Genomic DNA, 19,453 nt, shown 5'->3' with positions numbered 1-19,453 from the left:
ATGGTCTTGTGGTGAGGGTAGAGGCAATACAGGCATTCCTCATGTTCGTCGTCCACGTGGAGCCTTAGTTTACCACAGGAGGCACAGGGACGGAAAAGTGCTCTTTTCTTGACGTCAGCCATAGTAGAAAGTCGAAAAAACTGTGAAGTTTGGAGAAAATACGATATTCCTGAGGAGAACTCAGGTGGAGACTCCCTAGCACAACGTGCGGTAGAAAATCTGAGAGACTGAGGCTCCTCACAGGAAGGTTCTAGAGGGAGGTAGTAGCTGATTGGTTGTTCCTTTTGTTTTGGTCCTTTTTTTACAAAAGGACACAGATAGGCTACCAAGGTGGGACCCTGGAGCCTACTCTATTTGGTCCTTCCTGCATAAGGACCTAGATAGGTTACTAAGGTTAGACCCTTAGACCTATTCTCTTTATGTATGTCTTAGGACATTACTTTTTTATGTACCGGAGGCTCCCGTCTCGACGACGGGGAATGATTCAGGCATGTGAATCTATGAAAGACACCCAAATACTGGATAACTTGACTGGCCAAACTGATATATACGAAGAGCCCCGACAGTAGCAGAGTCTCAACTGACTGGAATATGGCAATCGGTGAAGTTAAAACTGTACCTCTGTGTAGAGCTGTAAGTGGTTTTATATGGTGCCTATGCAAATATTAGCAGTTTCAGACATGGAATCACTTTAGCATTCTGGGTTGCAAATGCACTTTAACTCAGTCCTTCCATAAGTTAGAAGTCCACTGGAAAGGATCAAGTGGAAAATATAATACCTCAGTTAGCCCCCTGCTTCAATGTGAGGAATTCCTGTGAAGTCTTTTGGGGCCACCAGCCCACAGTATCTGCCTGCTGGTAGGCACCAACCTTGAGCAATCAAAATAAGAGATACGCAAGTGTGCATGGAGTACTGGAGCCCCCGTCTCTGAACCATAGTTTGTGTCGGGTCAACTCTGAGACCACCAAGTTCCAGCCATCCTATAGGATAAATCCTTCATCCTACTCACAAGGCTAGCAACTCGTGAACTGATCTTGCCCTTCTGGAAGGCTGTTTGCCTGATTACTTTTTCTTTGGTTGCCTGTGTACCGAGTACTGTGTGAGACTCATCACATGACAAACGATTTGGGCTTCTGGGTCTACATGTGCCACTCATGCGCTTTACTTTACTAACTTTATTTCGGCTGGATACCATAAAAGTGAAACCAATCAAATGAAATCACACGAATTTTACCCCATAAAATATTAAACAGCAAACACATACTGTATACATGGGACCCAATAAATCTGGCTACATAGAAAACATTAGTTAAAATAAGCAAACATTTAGAGGCACATCTTTTGCCCAATCCTCCATATTGAAAATAAAAAGCGGGATACAGCGAAAACCAAACTTTGTCTAACCTCAGTTTTTAAAATTCGAAAATCACTAAGATCCCTGACACCAAACAGCCGACAAACAGGAATTCCACGTGTGAGAAGTTGGCCCGATATGCAACGTTCGCTATTCTAGCGACCGCTATGTATCGTTCCAACGACCCTTATGGTGTTTGGTTGTAAGTCAACCTATAGACCAGCTATCCTAGTAGCGTGGATACGAGCAGTCTAAGGCTAAAGACTCGAGAGGGCGCGTTAAGCCAGCTGTTTACCACACATGTACCCCTTGAACACCCAGTGAAAGGACACCACACAAGTGTTATGAAAATAAACAGTATATTTATTAAGAATCACAACAGCCCTGTACTCTTTATGAGGACAGGGTACTAAGCACAAACCAAATCTCTTAGGAAAATACTTCAAGTGCACAATTAAAACAAGTGTCCGAGGACACGGAAAGTTTAAGGTCTCGGGCGGACCCGATAAGGCAAGTCGGAAGCGAGGGACACGGGACCCTAGAGTAAAGAGGCTATGCAGGCACCGAAATGCCGAGTTACCTAGCCACGAGGGCTGCGGCTGCACAAGTCTTACAGGCGTCGGGGTCTTCGCTGACGAGCCAGGAGCTGGAAGAAAAGGAGTTGCTGGCCGGCGATCAGTGATGAATAGTTTGTAGAGATCCAAGCCTGGATCAGAGATCGTTGACACCTGAAAGCAGAGGGGACCAAGTTCGTACTACTAGCCAGTAGTCAGAGGGTACCAGGAGGGTACCGGTTGGCCGTCACCTCGACCAGGTGAGTGGGCGACGCTAGGCTCTGCAGTCTCTCGGACCAGGAGGCGTTGTCGGCGACCACGGTGGAGGTGCGAGCTGTCCCACGAAGGATGATGCTGTCGGCGTCGCTGGGCCCAGGATGGGGCAACAAGCCTTGGCAAATCTCAGGGCCACGTGGTGGGCCTAAGATGGCGTCTTGAGTGGACCAGGAGGGTCCGGGGTGCTTCTCGCAAAGATGGAAGCAAGGGCCAGTCTGGAGCAACCAGACCAGCAGAGTTGTTTGTCGGACGTCGTCGAGGACGGGCACAAGCCAGCGGCTAGTGACCAGACAACGTGCTGAGCAGCGAGCAGAAGGGCCCCACGCAGATCGTGGAGATGCTGGGAGACTGCACTTCGGTGCTGGAGCGGCTCAGGGTCGGGGCTTCTCGGACCCCAGAGCACTCACCAGAGAGTTACCTCGATGGTCGTGCTGGTTTAAGAGCGTGCAGGTTCTGATGATGGCCGGTCCCTCGAGGTCTCGTCGCACCCACAGATCACAGCTGAGCTGATGACGTGGGTAGAGGTCAGAGGTGCCAGGGAAGCCGGTTCTCGTCGAGCTGGGCCGTCGGATCCTTGAGGAAGGACTTGCAGCAAACCGCAGAGTTCTTAGATGGTGCCCGCTGATGCAGGGTGACTACTCCTTAGTCACAAGGGAGAAATCTTGAGAAGAGTCTTGAAGTCCTTTCGTAGAAAGTATTCTTGATTCAAAGATGATCTAATTTGGAAGGGTCCCCGCTCCGGCCTTTATCCTAAAGAAAGGGGTGGTACATGACTAGGTCCGGCCCTAAGGGTGGGACCAGGAAGGGGGGTAGTTACACCCCTCTCCCCTGCCGGACTTTCCCCAGGCCAGGGCTGTCGCCCCTGGAACTGGTTCTAACCGGCAGATGCGTAGTGAGCACCGGGGTGCCACTCCGCAGTCACCTTCTCGCAAAAGCCCTACCTACCCAGAATACACAAACCCTGTCTGGGACGGTGCGAACACCGCCCTCGACAGGAAACCCTTTGTCCAAGCTCTCCTCGCTGGAAGGACTCCCAGCAGCAGGAGGTCAGACTCGTGTCTGTGGTGGCAGCACCCATTTTGTGGAGCTGAGGCTTTAGTTAACTTTAACCGGGGTTCACAGTTACGTACATGTCGTGTCCCTCTAGAAGGGTGGAATGCTAACCTCATCGCCAGAATTGGTGAGAGGGCAGCACCCCGATTCGTATGACACCTTACTCGACATGCCTTGATAACGCGACACCGAAGTTACCGATGTGGTACGCGTTATCATGGAACAGCCATTGGGTCTTGATTCCGCAAGCTGCAACCGGGCTCGGCTCTGGCCTGAACCTAGCTCACACGAGCCCACGCACTCTGCCTTCAGGATTGTTAAGGCCTGCCATAGGAGTGACTGATAGGAACTCGGGTGTCCATTGTATGGTTAGATATAGAACTACTATACCTAAAGCGAAGGGTGCTTACACGACTTCGCCCCAGCTGTCGTGCAGCCAGTTGTGTCAAATTTAGGAGGCCAGCCAGGGGTGGCATAATACATGCTGCAGCCCCTGGCGGCCCTGGGTACACCTATGCCCTGTGTTACGGGGTCTGATAAGGTGGCCCAGTACCAATTGGTAAATGCACCTAGGGTACATCTCGTAATTTAGAAAGAGAACAGCCAGGCTGTGGGTCTGATTAGCAGGCCCACAGCCAGAGAAAGTCGTAAACCAGTGAAACAAAAGCGAAAAATCTGGGTGATCATAGGATTGCAGACCCTACTCTCCTACACCACGTTTCCTGCTTTTAGCATAAGCTGGGCAAAAGAACAGAACATGAACTTCCGCCTCACTATCTGCCCCACAGCTATGGCAGGTATATCCAATAGGGATCCGTTTACTTGCCCAGTTGCTAGTAAAAGAGGTGATTGGTGGGGTGCTTTATTTAAACTGCATGTGCATGTTTCATCTAAAAACTGTTCCAAGCAGTAGTTTACCTTGATCATACGGAAAGGGTCGGTCAGGGTACCGTATGAGGAGTATGCCAGCAGTTGATCCATTTTGTATTGACGGTACCTCTTCTTTAACAGTGATTTACTAACTGTCAGGGCGGTCTCTGGATCTGTCCACAGTTCCACACACCCTCTTGGTCAAGGTCTCTTTGATATAGTTTATCAACGGTATGCTTCCCGACCCTGGGATCCTTAACACTTCTTTAAGACCAGCTCAATAGGAATATTGTTTTAGCGAGGCTGACCTCGGTCTCCAAAAAAGTAAGGGCCTGATCTCTCTCCTCCCCCCCCACCCCCCCCCCCCCCCGCCCAACCCCCTCAATGATAGGCCTCACTCCCAGGTCAAGTCTAAGTGGTAGTAATGGTGTGCTATTTGGTAGTCCAAATAGCAGACATAGGAAGCAGTTCTCAGTAAGTAGCAAAGCAGAAATATCCTTGAGCCCCTAGAGCTCGGCCCCAAACAGGGCAGCTCCCAGTGCCTGCACTTTATAGATTTGGATTGTTGTGGAGATTGGGCGGAAATTAGTTATTTTTTGCTCTTGTCAACACCCCAGTATGTTGGGTTAGGTTAAGCCTTCTCTTTTCAATGACCTCTCCAATCAAAATCCTCGGCGAGGTCAGCCTCAGGTAGTCAAAAACACTAACCTGGTCTAATGGGACACCACTTAGCTTGGGATTAGCTCTTTACAATTCTAGGACGTAGTCCCCTCTGGATGGGTATGTTTGACCCTAGATTTACCCCTAACATCAGATATGCCAGGTGCCCACCTGCCATGACGTTCCAGTGACGGGACACACTCCAGAGCTAGTTGCCCAACCACGGCCATACCACAGAGCAGTTACAGGTCACAGTCAGAGGATGCTACGCACTTGCCTTTATCATCTCCGCGACATAGCTCTCAGGCCCCGTATATTCTGTTGAATCCTTCACCTTCACCAGGACGATGAAGCAGAGGTAATGCCACATGTTGTGTTCCTCCTTGATGTGCTCCTCGAACGTCACAGTCTTGTTATCAAACTTGTCCCTCTCCAGGCCTATGGAAAAAGAAGAAGGAAAGGAACTTGACAAACTCGAACTCAGGAGGACACAAGATGGACGTCGGTAGGAAGGCATGCACGCAGGCATAGGTCACGCTTACCACAATAGGTGGATCATGATGGATCAGTGAGTGAAGCCCTGCTGTCTTATGACCGCCTGGCAAGATAGCATTCCATTACTGTAGCACGGGCAACTGCTCCAGAGCATGACCACACATGCAGCCCAACCACCCCCAGCATGCTCCGGTGTCACAAGCGCTACTTAATCTAACTGCAAAAACAATGCAAATAAGCGCTAGGTACAAAGAGCGCCGCCAAACGCCACTTGAAGCCTAGGACAAGGCTCATGCATGGGCTCTCTTCCGCCCCCATTTTCAATGGGCATCATGTGCAGAGCAGTATCGGTGCTAGAGGGAAAGCAAGACCAAGCACATAGAACAAGGCAATTGATAGGGCACCATTTTTAAAGTTGGTGGCTATAGGTTTTATATTATATGTACAGTTTATGTATGGTGCTTATGATTTGCATAACGACAATACATTATTGTACTGAATATACTGCTGTAGTAGGTATATAAAAAGGGTCTCTCTGGGGTGTCCTCAAATTGTATTTGCGGGCAGCGGAATGTGCTTGACAGTCGCATGTAAATGGGTCTCAATATGCATTGAGCTTTCTTTTTCACGCCGGATGCATCTGTGTCACCTCTTAAATGCATCTAGAAATATGGTGTATGCTGCATTCCTTAGGAGCAGAATTTAAAACGGTTTCTTTCAACAGGTTTACATCCACAGATTGTAAGCAAAACATCTCAACCTGCTATTTTCCTTAAAATCCTGCATGAAAAATTAACCTTCAATGAAACTTTTACTTCCATCCCTGATTTTTTTTTCAAATGCATCTTTTCTTCCCTACTACCTTCTGACTGCTTCTTGTGTTTATAAATTACTCTAAATCTCATACCTATCCATCTTAACCCGTTGACCGCAGCGCGAATCCCGCAGCGGTGCGGGCGATTTAATCAGTGGGCGGGGTTCGGACGGCCCGGCTGTCCTCCGCACAAGCCCACCGTCACGAAGGACGGCCGGAGGCCGCACCGAACTGGTTAAGCTCTTTTTGGAAACCATAATATCTATTAATTCCAGCAAAAAACTGCGTCTCACATAGGCCCCCTCTAATGATCACATCCATATTAAAGTACCACAACGAAACTGGAGTGATTGCATGTAATGAGCATGCAAAACTAACCCCAATGACTAATGGACTGACCACTAATTTTGGGTTTGTGGGTAGCGTGATATCTGCTGTAAAATGCTTCAACACCTCGTCAGGGGTAGTAAGCGTTATGTGAATCCAATCTCAACAATTTAATATAAAAAACAAACTTTTAATGGTACCATGTCAATCAAATGCTGAGCAAGGCCATGCAACTATCACAACGGGTACCGCAAACAGCAAAGCACCAAATACTGGACACCCACCGCAAAGGTGCTGTCCAAGGACCAAGAAGGCCCAGGCACATGTATAGACCACCTATTAAGTGCCTTATGCCAGTGACTTTCTGCACTTCAGGAGGTACCCGTACCACAGTTCTACAGACACACTTGCTTTTCTGTGGGGTTCTAGCTGGCATGGCCTCCAGTTTGAGGCAGATCACCACTGCATGTGGCAGAAAGGGACATATCATTCCTGGGATTTAGGTGTAGTAAACAGTACCAGCTTCCCTTTCCACCAACGCACACCTAAAACACTAACTCTAACCAGCACGTTCTTGGTTCAATGCTGTGACTGGCATGCCTCTGGCTCAAAGCTACAACGCACCCTACATCATCAGACCAGTCATGCGATGTGCATTTGCATGAACTTCCTCGGGGACAAAAACCACATCCTGGCTGACAAGCCACCACCTGATGCAGAGTCTGCCCCAGGAGCTCAGAGCAGCAGGGCCTGCAGCTGTAACCAGGGCACGAGTTCCCAGTCTCTCCCTGAGGTGGTTTATTCATTCAGCTCAGCCAGAAGAAGCGTGAGCCGCTTGTGTGAAAACAAGAATGCAATTTGATCTCATCTACCATACATTACAGAAAAACAGGCCTACAATGGAGGCAGAGTTAAAAGAAACGACAAAAAATACTAATCTTGGGTTCTGCAGATAACAGCACTTGTGATGTGATAGAAATATGGGATACTTTTAATCTTTCACCCCATTCACTTCTAGCAAGTGACGTTAGTTTGCCAACACCCGTGGAAAGGGCATACGTTTTTATCTGCATAGTCTTCTTTCTCTGCTCCAGAGACCCCACCCCCCCCCCCCCCCCGCCCCAAAATCTGACCGTTCACATGGTGATCCTGGATATGATCATCATAAAATCTTAAGGCCATTTTGGGGTCCAGCTAGTAGGGTGATGGATTGCCAACGTGCAAAGGAGTCACAAACTTAGGCATGATGGCCACCTGAACACTCAGGACCGGTATTTACAGAATTGTTTTTTATGGAGGTTGCACTGATAATGCTTGAAGGACGTACACATGAGACAGGGCAAGACAAATATGTATCGCAAAAGGTTTAGGCGGGAACATGTGTCAAACCTTTAATAAACTTCATTACAACAGATGATTTAAACACGGATGATTAGTCCAGCAAAAGTTAAAAGGCCAAAAGAGCAGGTAGACAACCTCCCCACTGCAAGGACTTGCTGAGCTAAAGACAAAGCCAATAACAAAATATCTGACAGCTTGGCTTGCAGATGGTCTTTCTTATAGGTGCCACGCCACCAGTGTTCTGGAGCCCAGTGAAGATGGGCTTTGTGAAAATATGCCTGGCAGCCAGGACGACATCCAGAACTTCGTGTGGCAAGTCAAATGCCAGCAATAATTGTCGCTCAATCAACATGCATCAATGTGTAGATTGTGCAGGCTCTGGGAGGAGAAGCCCGCCCTGCTGCGGTGACAGAATAGTTTCTCTAAGTGGTAACCTGATCAGAGGGCAGATGCACAGAAGCTCTGGGCACCAAAATCTCCTGGACCAATCCAGTGCCACTAGGATGACTTGGGCCAGGTTGTTCCTGATCAGCTTCTGAACTCAGGGCAGAAGAGGTAGGGGTGGAAAGTCATATAGGAGTTGAATGTTCGAATCAAACTTTAACAAATCTCCTTGAGAGTATAAAACGTTTGACTGCATGTTCAACAGTGGTGAGAAGATCTAACCCACTGTTGGAAGCTGTATTGCACCACTTCAAAATGTAGCCATCATGCGTGTTCTGTCAGACACCATCAGCTGAGCTCGTTCGCCCTGGCAATTAAGGATCCTATCAAGTGGCTCACGAAAGCAGAAATGACCTGACTGTTCAGCCAACTGCAGAGGCACAGATTATCCTGGCACAAGATCCAGGACCCCACTCCACCCTGTTTGTTGTAGTATCACATGGCAGTGGTGCTATCCATAAGAACTTGTACTGGTCTTCGCTTGATGGACAGCAGGAAGGCCTACAGTGCCAAATGAATGGCCGTAACTGCAGCAGATTGATATGGAGCCAGGAATCTACTGGAGACCACAGTCCTCTGATCCACACCTCCACTGGACGGCCTACCCAATCCAGCAGTGATGCATTTGTCACCACAGTCCGCTCTGGGTAGGCAAAGGAGAGAGGCCTGTCGTGGAGCCAGTTGTAGGACTGCAGGAGAAGTATGTTAAAATACAAATCCAGTAGGTCCATGGCTCACCTTGCTGGTTAAAGTCTGAATAACCAGCAGGGCCGGACTGGTCATAGCAGGCACCGGACAATCCCCCAGTGCGCCACATGGGTGGGGGCCGGTTTTGGGCCCATGGGGGCCGTTTTTGTTACAGGGCTGTTTGAAAATCGGCCGAAAACCGGCCCGACAAAGGGTCCGGAGGGGGTGGGGGGGGGTCGACAACGTACAGCTATGCTTCTCAGTCCTGGGTCACCTTTGGGGGCACTTGTTCCAGGACTTCAAGTCTTGCCCAGAGCCCAAATAACAGATACATCTAATGTGGGTCTGTAACATCTATTTCCTACAATTGCGGCATTGTTTGAAACTCGTAGTCTTAGGAGACATTGTTTCCTAGCACACTGGAGTCTTCTGTTTTAGTAGTTCTCAGAAGGCTGAACAGATTGGAAGTTGAGGGTCAGAAATGAGGGAACCGTGTGCAGGTGTGGTGCTTATATGCAGCTTACTCCGTCACCTCTGGGGGGTATGGAGTCAAAAGGGAGCTCCACAGCGCCACTTGGAAGTATTGCTGGGGAAAGCTTTCTGGATTCAGCCTGATCCCTGGTGAATATTCGAAGGGGAGGAATTTATGGTTAAAAGAATCCATCAGAAATACTCAAAACATGCACAAGTGCGTTTGTGTCAAATATCCCCAATTGTTCTGTGTGGCAAACATGCTCAATCACATTCATGCCCAACATGGTTGATCTTGTTTTATTGATGCGAAGATTTTCTGGGATGAGGTGGTGTCCAACCATTACTACGTAGGTTACCAAGGCTATTAAAAAAAAGTATAAAAATTATAATATAGTCAACATGTGAATCATCGGCAGACGTGGACATTTTGGAGGTTAAATAGAAGGAGCTTTTAGACAGTGGAGTTCAGAGCGGAAAGGATCTCTTTTTTTCTGTCTCCAGAATGGCTCAGACGGAGCATCAGGTGCAACTTTAGCATGTTGATAGTGAACCCCAGTGAGTAGGTGGTTTGGCATTGTCTAGAGTGGGGTGATGACTGCCTGTGGCGAGCCCGCCTTCAGCAAGCAGCAGTCTATTTAGGGGAAGACTAGAACCCCTGACTTCCGCAGATGTGCTGCAACCACCGCCATATTTTCTTTTTTTAACACCTGAGGGGCATTGGTAAGGCTAAAGAAGAGCAAAGCGAACTGGAAATGCTTGTGGCCAACCATGAACCACAAGTATTGACTGTGGGCCAGCAGGACCGGGATGTGGAAATACACATCCTGCATGTCTAGTGTTACCATCCAGTCTCTAATTCCAAGGCAGACAGAACTTGTGTCAATGTGAGCATTTTGAATTTCTCTTTCCTCAGAAAGAAGTTGGAACGGCACAGATCTAGTATGGGGGGTGGGGGGGCCGGGGGAGGCCTCGTTTGTTCTGCACTCAAAACTAGGGAATAACCCTTCCCTACTTTCAGTGCAGGCATCCTCTTGATTGGTCCTTTGGCCAAAAGAGCTTGCACTTCGTGACAAGTTAGGAGAGATGGTCCTTCATGAGCTGTTCCTTAGATAGTGGGAAAAGCTGTGGTGTTTCCATGGTAATGCATACTCTTTCTGCATGATAATAAACACTCTTGCTGAACGTAACTGACAACCTTTTGGGCAGGTGGTGCCTAATATGACACCAACAGGATGTCTGCGCTGGATGGAAGGCATGCTAAAGGGGCTTGGAGGTTGTAACAGCCGAACATGCATAAAACTAGGCAGCACGTTGGGACTGGCTTTCGCATCCTCTTTGGGCTCCACAGCCCCGTCAATGAAAGGACTGAACAGGCTGTTGGACAATGTATGGCTGGTCCAAAACTGTCGCTTTCATGTCTACGATAGGGGCAAAGTGACTGCTGTTGTGGCTGGCTTGATCAAGACATCTCTAGGGACAGGGGTGCAACACCCATTGGACTCACCGGGCTTCAGCCCCCCCCGTCGTGTGTGGCAGCCCGGAATGAGACAGATCCCGGGCACACACACAGCCACACCCAAACGTTTCACAGGTCTTTAAAAGGCCATTTGAATGTTAATTAGGCCTTGCTGTTGTTTCGCCCCTTGTTGGGTGCCCTGCAGCTCCACTCTGCCTAAAGATTTAAGGTTCAGCCCCCCCACCCCGAAATTTTTTCTTAGCCCTCCCTGAAATTTGGCTCTAGTTGCGCCTCTGCCTAGGGATCTGGCACCGACCTTACTCTCGCAACACCATTCTAACGTTGAGTCGGCTTTATCGGCAAATAGGCAGGAGCCATCGAAAGGCATGTTGATCAGTTTTGACTGAGCATCACCTGAGAACTCAGTGGACAACCTGACGAGACAATGCAGCGTCACTGTAGAAGCCATGGCTCTACCCTAGGAGTGTGTGGTGTTCAGTCTACACCTTCTGGCGAACATTGCCGCATCTCAGCTGTCAACCAAATCTTGGTTGAGGATGGCCCGGCCCCCCCTTAAACATGCGAAGCAGCTGAACAACAGAGATCCCTAATGCATGCACATATCAGCCCAATGGGCATGTGGTGATCACTGATGGGAAGGCTGATGGAAGAGAATATGCGCTCCCCAAAGGTGTCCAGCCTCTTGGATTCCTTATCCAGTGGTGTGGTAGAGAACACGCTTGGGTTCATATTCCCTTGAGGCGTACAAAACCAGACTTTCAAGCAAGGGGTGCAGAGAGAGTAAGGCTGGTTCTCCCGGGGCAGGACAATGCCAACAGGCAATTATTTGATGTACAAGATCTCCTGTGGAGGGTTGTGCCAGGGCCCCCAAGAGCACATCAGTGAGGGCTTCATTTAAGGGGAACAGGGGCTAAGGCAAGGCCACCCCAGATTGAAGCACGTCTGTCAAGACATTGGACTGGATTTGGACTGCAAGCAGCTCAAGATCCAGGAGCTCTGTCGCCAACCTGAAGTAGATCACCACCACCTACTGACACGCTACTGCTTAACATTTTTAAGATCCAGTCTGACACTTGGGCAATATACTACAGTGAGGTATTAAAAGTCTAGAACAGAATTGCCTCTCGCAAGACATTTGGTATCCAACATGTGTCACCATCTAGATTCGTTCTTTCTGGCGTGTTTAAAAGAAGTTTGCTCTTTATCATGTTCCCAGTTGACAGCTTCTTTCAAATCAAATGCAAAAAGAACAATTGACGGACAGAATGCTGAACAATGTCAAATATTCACCCCAGTACAGCACTATCGAAAAACTGCCAAATTGTCGTCAATGTGTACAGAGATACCAACAATTAAGGAGTGCAGTGTACTAGTGACATCATCCCCCGAGTGCACGGGTGGTCTCCATTTGGGTCAGGCTTACTTTAAACCTGTTCTACCGCAATGTTTTTGACACAGTGTAATCTCATTCCCCGGGGTTAATGTTTGATTAATCACTTTTTTCTACTTTGTTGAACTCCTTGTCCGCCTAGAGCTTCCTCAAAACCCACTTCTGCTAATTGAGATCTCTCCCAGGATTCATGGGGATCAAGTCAATGGTCCAACAACCCCACTTATAGTACCTCACTGCATTCCCTAACTTCACTATCACACGCTTCTGTATTACATCTTATGCTGAGGCACGGCCCTGCCGTAGTTGAGAACATAAGATACCAAAGCTTCACATCACCTGCCTAGTCGGATGTGAAAGGATAGGGATATACCATTTTGTTTGTTCGAAGTTTTATGGCCACTAAATGACAGCTAGATAATCTATGCATATATACGACTAAAAGGCAAACATTGCCTTCAATATATATTTTTTTCCACTAAAAAGCCGAACAGCTCAGAGTCAAACATCACCCTTTATTCATACATTAACCATTTTACATTAACTCTCAACTCTAAGAAATAACTGAAACTCAAACATAAGTTTATTTGCATAGCATTGGTTTGGAAATTAGCCAGGTATCGCTAGAGTAGACATTTCACAGTCCTCATTTCCATTTTTAGGTGTTCTCCTCTCTGTGTCAACAAGTATCGATCAAAGGTGTAACTTCACTGCTGGCAGCTAGAATGCAGAGTATGCTGTCCTTAGCACAGGGCTGTCTCTTTCAGATGGAAGGGTTGTTCCCAGGGTCTCGGAAAAGGGAGTGAAAGCATCTCTGAGGAGATTACAATTTTGTTGACTGCTCAGGTCTAGGCATAATGAGTTCAACAGTTGTGCAAAGAGAAACTAGATGGCCAGTGTCCATTGTACATTCTGGGTCTGTTTAAGCGAAATCAGATTTGCCCTGCCTGATCTCAAATTGTAGCCGTTTGTGTTGAGGGGGTTGACTTTTGCTGGCAGCCTGGACCTAAACTCCCATCCCCAACCACTTAGATTTAAATATTATTCAAAATATTTTCTCTGAGCCAGTAAAACATTTGGAATAGCTGCCAGCATTGTGAGACGATCAGCACACTTAGTCTCTTGTAAATGTTAAAAGCAGCAGACAAAAGTTATCCCACTGGGTGCTACACATGCAAGTTTCCAGGACGGGACGATGACCCCATTCGGATTTATTTGCTGTAGGGAAGAACAGATGACACCACTGGAGAACAGCCACGTTGACATTGGCCCTTTTGTCTAGGCATTCATCTAAATCTTACAGTTTACTGTGTTGTAAGCCACAAGTACAGCACAGTGACCAGTGCTGTGGATAGAAAAGCATCTCTTCTCTGAAGTCGGTAATTGGTGTTTCGGTCTTGCTTCCTGGTCTGAAGCTAGATTGCCCACCATACAATAAGTTTGATTCAATTAATTCTTCTAGCTGGGATGTAAACATTTTTCTTCAGAAGGAGAGATAGGAGATAGGTCTGCAGCTGTTGGGATCCTCAGAAGAAGGTGGCAACTGCTTAATAGAGTGCTTTCGGAACAATGTCTTGGAGATATTTATCATTCTTGTGGCAGCTTGTCGTAGAGAATACATGGGGTATTCAATTGTGGACGCTGTTAAAGACTTAACTAGCACAATAAAAGATTTTATCTATCCCACTTTCATTCATATGTGCTCATGGTTGAGAAGGCGACAGTTTGGATCGCCTGGTTGTTCTTTGACTTGGACAAATGCCTACGTTTCCTGCTTCAACAGTATCAGACTAAATCCTCCAGATTGCCTCAAAAAAGATTTTTGCACAATTACCCGACAGATTAGACCTTCATAGCTTCAGGTTCCGTTATTCCACCACTGTGCAAAGAGCGCACTTGAAAACTGCATAAAACGGATTTGCATTTAAGAGAATGTATACCACTCACCACAGATAAAGCATGTTGTTTTCAGAACTTCCTCCTTCTTCTGCTTCTCACTCCTCAAATCAGCAAAAGTGTCAATGATGACGCCAAAGATCAGATTGAGGACGATGATGATAACCATGAAGAAAAACAGAAGATCGTAGATGACTCGAGCAGCAAAGAGGGGTTCCTGTAGCACAAATCCACAATCATTTGTAAATAACACTGAACAGTTAAAGCAAGTTACTAAATCTTAAAAAACAGCCAAATGATCTGAACCCAAACATCTGCAGGTCAAGCAACCTCCTAATGCTCCCACAATGTTCGGGATAGCTCGATAAGTCAAGGGTGGGTTTCTCGATTAGTCAGGACTACAAGGAAACAATTTAGTCCATGTACTGCTTCCTTTGAGATTGGTCCTCCCATTCCTTTCATTTTGCCTTTAAGAAGAGACAAAGAGGCACTAACAAGTTGGTAATACCAAACAATTCCTACAGTGGATAGTGGTCTGAATGGAACAATTCTTCGTACAGGTTTTGAGAGCTAGCAGGGAGATTTAACTAAGCATATTTGTGCAACAAATACTGTGATAGCCTTAGAAACTAAGCATGAACACTAACAGGTACATCAAGCACTTTTGCCAATTCCAGAAGTTCTCATTTTTTTTGATGCAAGCCAACTTAGGTTTCATGGCTGGACAGGCTATGGCTAGATTCTGACTGAATGGGGAATGACAGTAGGCATGGAATAAAGTAGAAATACTTGAGCTACTGCATTTTGATGTACTTGAGCTACTGCATTTAGATGTGATCAATCTGTGGAGAAGTGTGGCTCACTGGTTAGAGCAGGCAGACCCTGAAGCAGAGGTCATACCCAGGACCAGGGTTCAATTCCCGACGCGGCAGGGTCTTGAGCTCAAATGTCCATGGACTCGATAATTCTCGCTTCGGTGCCTGACCTAATCATGGGTTCACACTCTGCAACTCTGGGCATTAAGCTTGCTTAATCTCCACAACGCCCCCCCCCGCGGCGGGATGCCTGGCTTTCACCTTGGGGATGCCCTGTAGGGGCTATCTCACAGGGAAAAACCAGGACGGGTTCCCAAGGCAAGCGCGGAGATACCCCTTCGGGGGTCTATTCTGGCGCTATATAAGAAATATAATAATAATAATAATAATAATAATCTCTCAACAACCCTCAGAAACTTCTAGTAACCGAAAAGGGCACATCTTTTGTTGAGATGTAATTGCTGGACATAAGATAGAGCACAATGCAAGACTTGGAGACACATCCTAAAATATTTCCCTTCAAGGAACATGGAAAGCTTCCAGACTTCTTTACCTCTTTGGACGGTTTTCTGAGCACATCACCAACTCCTCCTCCACTCCTCAAGCCATGACTGAGAACAGTGACAATGCACATCAGCAGGGTGTCACACGTGTACTCCTTATTCTCTTCATCACCACTCAAGGAAAGCTCTGTCAAAAAAGCCAAATTGATTAGTGATCAGAACATAAAATGGTGTGAGCTGGTGAATCATGGTTATGTGAATTTGTTGAGCGCGTCTAATCACCAGTGACAGTATCCTGGTGCAGATATTGGCATTGGTGGTCAGATAAGTAGCTGCCAAGGTTCATTATGTAAGTTTACATATTAAATAATATTGGAGAGCACCATAGCAAATGTCTACCAAGATAACGAATAGGTGTAATGACAAGAATCCCAACAAGAACAGAAGTCTGCGAAATGGAGGACAACGTTTCAAGAGGAAACAAAAACTATAGAATTCAAGGAACTACTAAGAATTCCAACTAGACGCAAATCAAGGCACAAGTTACTTACCTTTGGTAACAATATATCTGTTAGAAACATTAGTAGTGATAGATTCCTTACCTTAGAATTACCCCCAGGCGTCAGACTGGATCCCGAAAGTTTTTTCATCAGCAGTACCCCTGCGCGTCGGTAGGCATTGTCGTGCGGCCCTGCGTGTGTCGTTTGCGCCGGGATGATGTAGCTGGAGCTACTTAGATGCTCCCACGAGCGACGACGTCAGTTATGTACATTACTTTCCGCGCCAGGAACACAGCCATGCAAGATACTGAGCACTGGTGCTAAGATACTAGGGCCCTGGAAGGGATGACCTTAACTCTAGAAATCAGTTCGCAGAACGGGGAGGATGGGTGGGACGGTAAGGAATCACTACTAATGTTTCTTACTGATATATCGTTACCGAAGGTAAGTAACTTGTGCACCTGAAAGAAACATGTAGTGATTGATCCCTTACCTTAGAATAGATACCCCAGCAATACCAACCCTGGTGGTGGGTCTGTGAACCAAGATCACACCAGAAAGTCCTGGAGAACAGAACGGCCAAAGAAGCAGTCTCTCCGGACTTAGCAGTCCAGGCTGTAGTGCTTGGTAAACGTGTGCAGCGAAGCCCAAGTAGCTGCCTGACAGATGTCCTGCAAGGGAACTCCTCGTCCCAGAGCAGTAGTGGCTGCCGTCGCCCTGGTAGAGTGGGCGCACAACCCCACCAGGGGCTCCTTTTTAGCCAATGAGTAACAAGCCTGTATGCACAGAATGACACACAGAGATGGTCAGTTTGTGCACAGCCCGACCTTTCTTGGCACCCACGTAGCCAACAAAGAGCTGGTCATCCACCCGGAACTGTTGTGTGCGGCTAAGCTAGAAAGAGTGCACGTTTTGGGTCCAGACAGTGAAGCCTCTCTTCACTGTCTGGACCCATGCGGATGCGGAGGCGGAAAGAAGGAGAGCAAAATGATGGTCTGCCCGATGTGAAAGTCAGTGACAACCTTTGGCAGAAAGGAAGGATGAGTCCTTAGAACAACTTTGTCCGGATGGACAGAGAGGAAAGGATACTTAAAAGAAAGAGTCTGGAGCTCACTCACTCTTCTGGCAGAGGTGATTGCCACCAGGAGAGCAGTTTTTAGAGTTAGAAGACGAAGAGGGCAATTATGAAGTGGCTCAAAGAGAGCGCACATTAGAAAAGTAAGCACTAAATTCAAGTCCCACTGAGGCATCACGAAAGAACAGGAGGAAACATGTGCGTGATGCCTTTTAAGAATCTATTTACAACAGGGGACTTGAAAAGTGAAGGTTGATCTGGGAGCCTTATAAAGGCAGATATGGCCGAGAGATAGCCCTTGAGTACCCAGAGCAGAGCCCTGCTGGGCCAAAGAGAGAAGAAAAAGAAGAACCTCTGAAAGAGGGGCAGAAAGGGGATCCACAGCCTTTGCTGTGCACCATGCCACACATTTATTCCACCAGCAGGCGTATACCGTTTTTGTGGATGGACGCCTGGCTGCCAAGATAACATTACAGACTTTGGGAGGCAGGTCGAAAGAAGTCCACTGCCGCCGCTCAATCTCCACGCAAGGAGGTGGAGGCTGGAAAGGTTCGGGTGGAAGACCGTCTCCTGCTGCTGCGACAGAAGATCCTCCCGAAGAGGCAGATGGATCGGGGGATCGATGCTCATACCGAGTAGCTTGGGATACCATACCCTTCGCGCACAGTCCAGAGCCACAAAAATAACTTGGGCCCGGTCGCGCCTGATTTTCTTCAGCACTCCGGGCTGAAGTGGTATAGGCGGAAAGACGTAAAATAAACAAGTTACTTACCTGTAACTTTAGTTCTCCAGTATTGGTAACTTTCATAGATTCCCATTGCTTGTATCATTCCCCATCGTCAGAATGGGAGCCTCGGTAATAATATATATATATATATATATATATATATATATATATATATATATATATACATACCTAGGTAAATACACCCTAATAGGTGTAAAAAAGTAAAAAAAAATTAGGCCTAGGCCTCATTATCTTTTGTAGCCTATTGGTGTCATTATGTAAAAAGACCCAAAGTCACCTTAGCAACCAATCAGATCAGCCTCACCCTGTAGAACCTTCCTGAGAAAGCTCAGAGCCTCAGATTTTCGTAGCCGTTGCTTTGCCACATAATCACCTAGCCGCATGGTGATCTATGAAAGTTACCAATACTGGAGAACTAAAGTTACAGGTAAGTAACTTGTTTCTTACTCCAGTATTGGAACTTTCATAGATTCCCATTGCTTGTATCAGAGTAGATAGCAGTTAGCATACCTCAAACATTTCGTGCACAGTTACATAATTACAAACTAATGATATCACAGATTATAACAACCATAAAGTAGTAACCAAAGCATAATAAACAAAATGTTTGAAAAAACAGGAGGAGGGAAGAGAGGAAAGCTCACCTCTTATTGGAAGAGATTTCTCAGGACTGCCTGTCCAACAGCCGAATCCTCCTTTGCAGCCGCCTCCAGGCAGTAGTGCCTCGTGAATGAGTGAGTACTGCTCCAGGTGGCCGCTCTGCAAATATCCTTTATGGATACTCCAGCAAACAGTGCTGTTGATGCTGAGATTGATCTTGTGGAATGTGCCTTCACCTGTCCTTGCAAAGGCTTGCCTGCCGCCTGGTGGCAGAAACGGATCGCACTTGTTATCCATCTAGATATCCCTTGTTTTGACAATGGAAATCCTTTCCTTGGGGCTCCGAAAGCCACAAACAGCTGGGGTGTCTTTCGAAATCCAGCTGTGCGTTGTAGATAGAATTTCAGACATCTCTGAACGTCCAGAGAATGAAGCGTCCTCTCAGCTTGGGTTGAAGGTCGAGGAAAAAAAGACTTCAAAACCACTGGTTCGTTAAGATGAAAGTCTGTCGGTACCTTCGGAATGAACTTGGTGTTCATTCGTAGGATCAATGTATCATTCTTGAACTGCAAGAAGGGTTCTTTGATAGTTAAAGCCTGAAGCTCTCCTACTCTCCTTGCAGAGGTGAGTGCCAAAAGAAGCGTCACTTTCCAGGATAGGAACTTTAGGTCCGCCTTATGTACTGGCTCAAATGGCGGTCTCATCAGTTGAGCCAGGACTACATTCAAGTGCCACACCGGAGGCGGGGGCCTAACTGGCGGAAAAACTCTAAACAGTCCTTTCAGGAATTGTTTTATTACTCTTGCTGACAATAGAGAAGGGCCCGATCTTGTTCTTCTATACCTGGAAATAGATGCCAAGTGGACCTTGATAGAAGCATGAGCCAGGCCTGCCTGTGCCAACGATAGAATGTATGGCAAGAGTTGATGCGGAGCTGAAGAGAATGGATGTACTTTTTCTCTCTGGCACCACAAATAGAACCTCTTCCATTTCGCTCTATATGTCTTATTAGTGCTAGGAGCTCGTGCCTGTGCCAAGATGTTCCTGCATTCTTCTGAGATGTTTAAATCCTTAAACTCTCTGTATTCAGGAGCCAAGC

The 19,453-nt window shown here is 47.0% G+C and overlaps 1 protein-coding gene across 1 annotated transcript in view; it reads right to left on the bottom strand.

Moving 5' to 3' along the window:
- The window catches only part of ITPR1 (inositol 1,4,5-trisphosphate receptor type 1), a 1,666,678-nt gene that overhangs the window by 216,779 nt on the left and 1,430,446 nt on the right, over window positions 1-19,453 (bottom strand). The window contains exons 56-58 of the mRNA XM_086939209.1: window positions 15,482-15,618; window positions 14,165-14,330; window positions 5,046-5,206 (exon numbers count right to left, since the gene is read on the bottom strand). Of these exons, the coding sequence (XP_086795335.1) occupies window positions 5,046-5,206; window positions 14,165-14,330; window positions 15,482-15,618 (464 nt within the window). The remainder of the gene's footprint in view (window positions 1-5,045; window positions 5,207-14,164; window positions 14,331-15,481; window positions 15,619-19,453) is intronic.

This window comes from Lissotriton vulgaris, chromosome 9 (assembly GCF_964263255.1).
Source record: "Lissotriton vulgaris chromosome 9, aLisVul1.2, whole genome shotgun sequence".
In the NCBI taxonomy this organism is placed as follows: Eukaryota; Metazoa; Chordata; class Amphibia; order Caudata; family Salamandridae; genus Lissotriton; species Lissotriton vulgaris.
The sequence above is the reverse complement of the archived record's forward strand: the minus strand, read 5'-3'. Positions and strand labels throughout refer to the sequence as shown.